At 37.6% G+C, this 10621-nt stretch overlaps 1 protein-coding gene across 3 annotated transcripts in view; it reads right to left on the bottom strand.

Moving 5' to 3' along the window:
* Window positions 1-2127: 2127 nt before the first annotated feature.
* Window positions 2128-10621, bottom strand: part of LOC103717358 — a 75850-nt gene continuing 67356 nt past the window's right edge. The window contains exons 37-42 of one of the 3 annotated variants that reach the window (XR_005507714.1): window positions 10508-10582; window positions 9759-9838; window positions 9407-9595; window positions 9207-9317; window positions 8449-8529; window positions 2128-2538 (exon numbers count right to left, since the gene is read on the bottom strand). Coding sequence is in view for 1 of the 3 variants with exons in the window: in XM_039117701.1 (XP_038973629.1) it covers window positions 2356-2538; window positions 8449-8529; window positions 9207-9317; window positions 9407-9595; window positions 9759-9824; window positions 10508-10582 (705 nt within the window). In the remaining 2 variants the exon portion in view is untranslated. Of the gene's footprint in view, window positions 2539-8448; window positions 8530-9206; window positions 9318-9406; window positions 9596-9758; window positions 9839-10507; window positions 10583-10621 lie in introns of those variants that run through there. The other 2 variants (XM_039117701.1, XR_005507715.1) reach the window with 2 other exon arrangements.

Genomic DNA, 10621 nt, shown 5'->3' with positions numbered 1-10621 from the left:
CTTTCTAGGGGCTGAAACCCAAGTTGAGATTTACAACCTTGGTACCCTCTTTTGATCAATTGGAAGTTGGGAACCTTGAAGTGTGTGGTGGGCCTAGGGGCTTTTGTCAACCTTGTCATATTTCAGTCAAGGACAAGGGGATTTTCATCCTTTTTTGGATGGTGACTTGGGTCAAAAGCTTTGTGAAACTGGTAGTAACTATTGTATTGTCTAAAATAAATAGCAATGCATCTATGTGATGGAGGAGATGATTGAGTATCATATGAGGATCTTTGTGGAACAGAAGATGTTTAGTGAGCATATGAAGGGCAACTGTTGATGATTGTATAATGGGGAAACTTGACAATGCTGATACCTTGATATTGCTTCTTGCTATGTCCACTTGCACAAAATTGCAGTATTTCTTATATATTCTAGAAGGCCATGGTTCTCATTAAAATTTCAAACATATTTGGAAGCAATCATTTAATTGAAGTGCCATTTTATAATTTATACTGGAAATATAATTCTATATTTATTTTTACAAATTTGTAAATATTTTATTTTATCTTTTTGAGTTTTGAAGTATTTCTTGCTATATCAGATATGAGAATTGTGATGGTTATTCTTGCAAATATATGGTTTCTCTAGAAGCTGCGAACTATAAAGTCTTTCTAAAGTTGAAAAGGTAGTTCTAAATGATTTTGCATTTAGTTCAATGATGTTTTTGTATGACATTCCATGTATTTTATTGAATATTCTATTTGACATATTGTATTTGAATTTTTCATTCTAAGAGCTGTTTGAGAAAGGGTTAGGGGTGTATCTTTCGTGTGAAAGAATGATTCACCTTCCTTCAAACAAATCTACTGTTCATCAGCTGCTCACTTTGAGAGCTGTGCTAAAGGATGAATGAGTGAATGATAAAGTTTGGATTGCTTTGAGATCTATATGGTGGGTGATCGAACATATCTATGCGGTGGGTGATCGAACGGTGGTTTCGTGCGAAAGAAGGTGGACCCTTTTGTACAAAAGATGCAAAACATCGGTAATTCTAGTATCTAATAAAAACATATCAGAGACCACTCAGAAGTACATCCATTGTTTTCTAATGTCGGCTTATTCAAGTAGAGAAAATGTTTAGAGTTTTTTTGTTTATTTTCAAAAGAAGTCTCATATGAATCCTATGCACAATAATTAACATGCATCCAGGACAAGTCCCCTGAATCTGAATTCTATGTTCTGTGAATTTGGAATATGATTTTTAGTAGGTTGATGAAGATGGGAGTGCAGCCACATTGTCATCGCCAATCATTCAGTTGTTCTGATTAATAGTTATAAAAGGTGGAAAGGACTGGTAATGATGTTCTGCTGCATATGTCTGTCAAAGAACATGGTATTTTTTTTTTTGGTAGAAAAAAAGAACATGGTATTTAAAGTCTAACATTAAAGCATTTCTGTGGTCACTTTGGGTGCGAGATGGTTGAATATTCTTTAGGAGTGGATTGTTTACTTGATTAAACTATCGACTCCTATCTGGATTAATTTAGTTCTCTCTTTAGGTGAACATGATCCATTCCTCCTACTTAAAGATTCTTTTGTTGGTACATATGGTGAAAGATATTGAGAAGAGTATCTCTCACTTCACCAACACACCTGAGAGGCAATATAACCATAGATCAGTGGTGTAGAGGCCATGGAGCATTTTGTTTTTTTTTTTTGGGTAATTATGAAGCATATTGTTTATAACCTCCATTGCTGCAAACCGGTCTTTTGTTGCATTTGGAGACCAAAACTGCATGGAGATGAAATGTCAGCATAACCCAACTGAAAAGCTTGCCTGATTGAAAGTTTCATGAGGAAAGCTCCAGTTACAGCTCTTCTCAGAAGAGTGGTTACGAATTCACTCAATGGCTGCGACACCAAATGATTGAATGCAGGACATTAGCTCAGTGATTTTCTTCAGCAAGCTGAAGATCATGAAGGCCGTCTGCACTGAAGGGCCATATATTTTTCAAACATTTCCAGACAAACACGAGTATAGTTGTATTTTGGCAATGCTTTAATCCATGAACAACTACTATTTATTTTTTTATTTTTATTTTATTATAATTTGTATGTTTAATGTAACTTTGTGGCTAGCATTGGTTGAGCCAAGCCCGGCAGGAACAATCTATTAAAATGCAGATCAAAGGGTCAATAAAAAGAACAATAAATAACAATTTGGCAAGATTTTTTTTAATGGTAAGGAGACAATGCCATGTTTGAAGGCATATGCACCAAGTCTAGCAGTCAATACAAGGTTTTAAACATAAATGACAGATATAGGGAAGAGGAATGAGCTCTTCTCTGCAATCAGCTATAAACTTGTGATTATTACCATGCCTTTCCTGCCGAACCGAAGAGATGCATCTTCTCTGCAATCACAGCTTGCATTGCCTCCTTTGCAGACGCCATCACATGAACCAAGTCTTTGTGGGGCTTCTGGAGAGACTCCAAGTAGGAACTCCGGACTTCTGTGTTCACGTTGAACTTTCTTACACCTAATGCTATGCATTCCTGTCCAAAAAGCTAAGAAATATTAGTAGTATTTCAGGCATTCACATCTTTTCTTTCGTTGTTTAACCATTTTTTTTGTCTTTTGACCCAATATTTATTTTACTTACAGAGTAGAAATGCAAGAAAATATACGGAGTCCTGAGGACTGGGAAATATATATACAAAGATTGCATCAAGTTGCTCACACGGTGATTTAAAATACTCAAGGGCTGATAAAAGGAACCAACCACTGATGCTCCCTAGGTCTGTCGATAGATCAGGACTTTATATGGATCTGAACTGAGTTTGATCTGTTTGTCTCGAATTGGTAAGAGTTATCTATCCAATAACTTGATAAAGATGTAGATTTGATCGACCCAATTCTGTATGCAGACAGGAATGAACCAATTCCCATAATAAATGATCCAAATAGTTTATAAATAAGAGGGCAGACTTTGGTTCAATAGTTATTTTGCTCCATTATGACCTAGGTGTCATGGATTTGAAACACGAAAACAACCTCTCCGCACGTGGGGGTAAAGCTGTGTATCTGGCAGTCCCTAGATCTCGTAGTGGTAGGAGCCTCATGCATTGCAACGCCCAAATAATGTATAAAAAATAGAATATACATTGAAAAAAAATAGAAACTTGTAGCTTCATCCTAATCCTACAACATGACACAACTCATGCAAAAGAAAAAGGACATGGTTTCCCATGTTTTTCTTTATTCTTGGCCAAATTAATGGCAAGAAGAGTTCAACTTGACTAAGAGCTTCCTAGTGTTGACCAACGAATCATACTCTGTGCGTGTGACAAGAAATACAAGCAAAAAAAAAAAAAAAAACAGAGTGCTAACCCTTGATGCAAGCCTATAGTAACAAGAAATACATTTGTTGTACTGCAGTAACTTCTAATACTTGTCAATGCCTCAGCATTTATGTCCTTCATTATTTCAAGATACTATTTATATATGCCGTTCCTTCTTAGAGCCTACAAAATTACTTTTCTTTACACCTATCATAAGCATTTTCTAAATCAAGGTAGACCATATATAGACTTTCCTTTTTCTTAAAAACATTATGATTTTATAAAAAATAGAATATACATTGGAAAAATAAAATTTATAGACTTGTAGCGTCATCCTCACCCTACAACATAACACAGTCCGTGCAAAGAAAAAGGCATGGTTCTCCATGTTTTTCTTTATTCTTGGCCAAATTAATGGCAAAAAGAGCTCAACTTGACTAAGAGCTTCCTAGCGTTGAACAACGAACCATACTGATCAAATTCCCGAATCATGCAACTCTTCTTCCCTTCCTATTCCTTCACCCCTCTCTTTTTTCTCGGTTTAGTGCTAGCCGCTAGGATGATGGACATCAGAGCCCACGACACTTCAAAAGAGGTAGCAATGAGATAGCCCACATCAAGTCTGGGACCTGGTACCACTTAAAAAAAGTGATGGGCGACACAAATAAGGTTGAGGAATGCACTTCCCTAGTTTCACTCAGGGATCGGGAGTCTCAAAGTGGCAAAGCCATCACATACCACTCGATTCTGAATTAATTAAACAATAAAAAACTATCGGGAATCATGTGAGGTCCGAGGGGAGTAAGGTATGTGTTTTTGCTTGCAGCCTCGTTGTTCCTTTAGGATTGGGAGCTTCTAGTTACCCAAATCAATGGGATGGTGTAGTGCATTGCCAGTTTTGCCCTCGTCCTAGGTGGGACCATCACGGGACGAGTGAGGCATCCCATGTATGATAGAATCCGGGTCTTGTTTCCATCCCATGCCCCACAATCTCAAAGGAACCAGACAGGACATACAGGATGCCCTTGTCTCAGCGAAACTTAAATCCATGACTTTTAATAAGGGCTTGTACACAGAGGCAGCCCAATACATTTGGGGGCCTAAGGCGAATCCAATAAATGAAGCCTTTTTTTTTTAATAATAATTTTTTTAATAAGTATAAAATACTTTAAAAAATGATATGAAAATAGATAGCTATCAAGTACACTATTTCAACAAAGATACATGAATCTAACAAAGATGGACAAGAAGCCTTTTCAGTTTAATATAAGTTTTGAATGAAAGCACGGAAAAGTAATTATGCTTAAGGAAGGGCCATAAAACTGATTAAATAACTGAGATAATGCTTGGCAGTACCGTTTACCATGTCAAGCAAGAGCAGAGTAGGAAAAGGTTATGAAATACCGTTTACCATGCTTGTCTGGTTGTATTCACGTTAGAGGTATATGAAATGAAATACCGTTTTGACCCCAAAAAAAAAAAAAGGTTATTCCATGGCACTTCATGGTCAAGGTAAAGAAAAGAATTTGTCCAGAAAGGAACCTCTCTATGGGAGAAAGTAGGGGCATTATGGGAAATTCACTCCATCTAATTAATAGAAGTCCCATCCCACCATCTCCCCTTCAAGTGAGTACCCAAGCAGCCACTGCAACATCACAGCACAGCAGCCGTTCAACCCCCCCTCCCTCCTTTTCTTTCTCTACCCTCCAAGAAGTCCATCTCCAATCCCCCTATCTTTCTTCCTGATGGCCCAGCTGGATTAGGAGTAATGTGAGGGAAGGAAAACCAAGAACAAAACCAAAAAAGAGAAGGGATGAAAGATAAGAGTGGCTTCAGACGTGTATCAAGCCAACCAAATCCCTCCTCTCTCTCTCTCTCTCCTGTCTCCACCCAAAACAAAACTACTGTCCCCAACTTCCCAAATTGCCTCTCTGCAGGCCGGGAAACTCTCCACCTCCCTTCCATCAAGGGGGAAGAATCGTAGCCAGCTCCTGTTCCCATTTTATATGGGGCCTTTGCTTCCTTTTGGTCAGCCTCCCGGAGGCCTTCCATTGGCCCGAGGCCTTAGGCGACCGCCTCGGTCGCCTAGGACTCAGGCCGGCCCTGCTTATACAGATGCCTAACTATTATATCCAAGGTCCGCCGAGCCAATACCGAGACCCATGCTCGTTGGCTACTAGTTCCGGTTCACCCTGGTTCAATAGACCATGATTCAAACTTTTTAAAGAGGTAGGGAGCCCAAACTAGTGCGAGCTGAGCGGTTTGCACCGGTTCGGCTCCGAGCAGAGCGGTTCGCACTAGTTCTGCTCGGAACCACCCGGTTCGGAGCGATTCGGGACAGTTTAGAGTGGTTCAGGGCAATTTGGAGAGGATTTCGAAATTTAGGGCCGAACTGATCTGGTTTCTCGCCAGTTCGGTTTGGTATGGGACAGTTCGGCCCGGTTCAGCATATCTTGACTGTATCTATGTGGGTAAGGCAGGAAGTTAAAAGTGAAAAAGGAAGGAGAATGCAAAAGATTAGGCATTGCGACTGATTTTGCAATCTTAATGTTTTCAGGATACCAAAATCCATCTAAAAGGTGATCTTTATATCTTGAATATCTTGCACTTGCAGATAATGGTTCTCTGATTTCTTTGAGCTGTCGAATGTAAGTAAACTTTACATGAGAAGTGCTAGGTAAGCGACTATGTTATGGAATTATTGCAGTGCCTAGATTTGTATAGGAACATCACTTTCAAGGATCTACCGGTCGTCTTGGTTTCCACGTGTATGACACAATCTAGATCTCATTGGGATTTCTCATTTTTCTGTCTCTTACATTACTATTTGAAGGCTAATTATACTAAGGCATTCTGATATTAGGAGTGCTTCAAGGGTCTAAGACTCTTTAGTCACCTTTTTAGGGTATGACAACTACATCTTTACCTAGGAGGTAATCATGAGTTTGTTTCCATGACTGCTATCCATACAAGTATAAATGTAAAAGCAATGTTGTTAAATCAGTGAAAAAAGATATTTAAGGAGGTAAATGATGCTTCTCTTTGTAATTGGGAAGTTTTTGATCCCAGTGAAGCAATTGATCTTCCATATGCTCTCTATGTTCAAAGTTACTTTTATTGAGATGCAACAGCACCATATCTCTGGTATCAGACAAGGTTATTTGACACCACCGAAACATGTTTAGGAGATCTTGAGAAGGCAATGCAAGAGAGTTAATGCTAGGTATGATAGCATGGGGAAGATGCTACCTGACATATACCATGATATCCACGTTTCATTGTCAAAATATACCACAAGCTTCAGATATGAAGTAGATGGTAAAAAAGATGAACAACTCAATAGTGATTGCTCCAATAGGAAATAATATAAAATCAGCCACCCAAAGATCATAATATTGATGGTCAACAATTACAAAATTATTCATTGGAAGATCAATCGGTTGCTAAATTCAACTACCGGTTAACCAGGAAGTTGTGCTTGTGAAAGATTCAATGTTTTAAAAAGTAAAGGTTCCAATCACTAAGAGATAGCCCATGTTTGAACAATAATTTTGAAGTAATATGATGATCCTTTCTTGTACAGATTCATCAGCATGCACCATCTCTTACATAATTTGGATTGACAAGGGGAAAGGCCATAACTAACCAGTGTTGAAAACAGTTTGACCATTGCAGCATACAAGGAGCAAAGATCCCATTCAAATTAGATCCCTGTAGTTGTACTCAATGTTGTTGGATCTAGGAAGATTCTGTTGTACTCATATTAGGTTCAGAGTACTTTTTTTAGGTCTACGTTTGAATCTTGAGTAACAATAAACAATTCCAACCTTTAGGACAATATTGATTTCTAGGGGTGAAATTTTACAGTTGATATATGACTGAGATTCCCTATTCATCTATTAATCAATAGTCACCTAAATTGATATTTGAGGGGCTTATTATGCTGCGTCCTTTAGTATTAGTAGTCCATCATAGGTCTGAATTACCTTATTAATGTAGGATCTCTCTTCTTTATATAGGACCCAATGTTGGGCTGTAGCCCTCAGAATCTAGAGGTTATAATAGTTCCAACACATTCTTTTAATTTGTATCTGTCGATTATATTCAACTAATTCAAGGATTTGTTCATATATAAACCTCCTTTTGTGGTGGCTTTCATGTTGGTTGAGAGTCTAGATTGAATTCCTTAATCAGAATTAATGTATTCCCTCCAACAAGAATTCAATCACTTTGTTCAATATGTCTCGGTGGTAGAATCACCTTACCTTTCTTATTCCTCACTCTGCAACTACCTGACTTTCCACACCCAGTCCTGCAATCAAAAATCACATTACTCTGCGACAACCTAATTCTCCATGTTTATCCATGACTTTTAATATGTATATTATGTCCAAATGGGAAAGTTTACAGTTAGTATGCTGCTAAGATGACCACAAAAGCACTATTTACACATATTGTGCAATCATCCTGCATTGTGGATGAAATGAACTATCTTGTCATTCCAGCTTCCAAGACAGATTAATCAATAAGTATAAAAATATCTTCACATGAATGGTGAGTGTCCAGACAGTTCTTTGCCGTGGACAAAACTATGATTATTGGAACAAATTACTTAAGTTTGAGGAAGTGTGCATTTGCAGGCATATCAAAATGTGATGGTTCTGGTATGTTGCTATCTTATCACATTAACGGGAGAGCCTATAGTGAACTAAATGGACTGTTTAAACTTTAAATGTAAATCTAATTTGTTTCCTAACAGAGGAAATGGAATAAAAATTTGCCGACAGTGAGTGTGAATTTCCCTGTTACAAATTGAGGGTACAATAGGCATTTTATTCCTTTGTAGTTCAGTGTTTATCATCCCCGAAGATAATTCTATATCCTTTTACCATGGAGACATTTCTAAAAATGAATATAACCTATTGAGCCTTACAAGTAGACCGAATATGTTTAACAAGTATTTGGATGATAAAACACAGAAGTAGAGATGCTTTCGGCTTTTGTAGCATTGCAAAATATAATATCATTAAAGGTACCACCTTATATATGCAAACTGAAAACTCTCAAAGACCTGAAAATAAATTGTCAAAAAGCTGACGTAACCCTTCGAAAACATAGCAGTACCTTTATAATCTCTTTGGGCAGACCGGATGCTCCGTGCAGAACCAAACTTACTCCTCTCTCAACAGTTAATGCACGAAGTTTCTATAACAAAATCAAGGAGTTAACAATAATTTGAAAAAGAAAAAAAAGGCAAAAGCAGCTGCAAAAAAATTCTTTGACCATGCTTCGATATGAAATATCAATCATCGGTGACATGATTCATGACTGTTGACACATACCAGTGCCACAACTGGCACAATATCGGTGCAGTACAATATGAAATTTTTTTGGCATACCGTATGTCGGTACGCCATCCGTACCATGTACGGATACCGAACCGGTATGGTACGGTACGCCCCATACTACCTGGTTCGGGCCGGTACGGCGTACCAGGTAGTACGCTCGAGTTCAGCTTCCACAAGCAGTCCTTTTGTGTGTGCCAAAACTAATATGTACTTTGTGCACAAGATATTCTCCTTTAATGACTTCTTAGGGGATTGAGAATTTGACCATGCAAAAAGGGCATTTTGGTAAACAAACTCTTTTCAATAGAATGCACACATCTTAATTTAGCTGTCCCTCTATTTGAGAGAGAAACAAGAGAAGTTCAATAACAAAACAAAAAAAACGATGTATTTGTAAATCTTTTATTAGATTGAGCTCAAAGTCATCCATCATGCTTCTTCTTATGTGCCTTGCATGTGCAAAGTACAGTAGCCCTAATTGGAAGTCTGCTTTGATGTATAACAACCTGAAAACCTTGTATAAAGATATCTTACCTTTAGCAAGTCAAGTCTTAAATTGGGACCACTAGATGGGTATTTTCCATGTACATTTCCTATGCAAACCGCTAAAGCATCAATGCCTGTCTTATCAATAAATTCTTGAGCCTGAAAACAAATTTGTGAAAACTAATAGTAAAAATCCCGAGTAAGATTAATATCTAACAGTTGCCCAATTTTGCAGAAGTTATATATACCTGAGTGACATCAGTTAATCTGGCTTCATAATCTTCAACTGTCAAGTCATCTTCAGTGCCTGACAACCGCCCGAGTTCAGCTTCCACAAGCAGTCCTTTTGTGTGCGCCAAAACTGATATGTACTTTGTGCACAAGATATTCTCCTTTACAGGAATATGTGATGCATCAACCATGACTGAATCAAAGCCCTGTATGATTCAAAGATAAGTAGCACACTGATCAATACACTAAATGATCAACTTGTCCACAATAAAAGTTGGATGCATGGATGCGCATTCGATGAAATTATACACTACTATTAGGGTATTGAGTAACTTCAGGGAAACCGAACCATCTTTCACTAATACATACCAACTCAAGAGCTTCAAGCAGCTCAGTTTTTGAATTTCCGTGATCAAAGTGAATAGCAATTGGCACCTGCCAAAAAAAGGCTGTAAATAAAAACCATATAGAAGTTTAATGAGATGAATAAAGAAAAGTGTCACCATCTTAATAATTTTTGAGTAGAAACACAGAGAAGTGATGGCACCAAGTGCTGTTCTCAAACATTATGAAAAGATACTGTGCTACTCACTGCTACAAGAGTAGCTTATAAGGCAGAATTATATACCAAAGAAATGTATGGACATTTTGGATAACAAAACATGTTTCTTAAAGAGCTGTAACTAGATATTTTGCATTTCGATCTGCAGTAAATGGGTTAAGCAAGAAAACTTAACCTGATGATGATAGTCCAAACATGGAAATGCACATCAAGTTAACATGACAGACCTTGCACTTTTATTTGCTGTTTGACTCTTCCCCACAGAAAATTTCTAAAATTTCTCTGAAGTTATCCCATTTAAAATGAACTATATTCAAAATAAATGCCTGTAAATATATATATTAATGTATGTACACTACATATGTATGTACTATGTACATACTACATACATAAGCTGACAACCTATTACCCTGGGAGGTGCCATGAGTAACTTCTAAAACTAAAAAAACAATCGGTATTTTCCTTGAAATATGTAGTAAGTCCATGCATTTCTAACATAATGCAGGTGGTTAAGACAGAAGACTTGCACAATGGTACCACATCTACATGAACTTACTCTGGCCTGTTCAGCAGCAGAAATGCAACATGCAACCAAAGAGAGCCCTCCTACCTTCAAAGCACCTGGATGTACCTGGATTGCAGAAGACAATAAATTTAGATGCAACAGCTA

The sequence above is a fragment of the Phoenix dactylifera genome, unplaced genomic scaffold (assembly GCF_009389715.1).
Source record: "Phoenix dactylifera cultivar Barhee BC4 unplaced genomic scaffold, palm_55x_up_171113_PBpolish2nd_filt_p 000261F, whole genome shotgun sequence".
Taxonomy (NCBI): Eukaryota; Viridiplantae; Streptophyta; class Magnoliopsida; order Arecales; family Arecaceae; genus Phoenix; species Phoenix dactylifera.
This window is presented reverse-complemented; position numbering and strand designations above follow the sequence as displayed.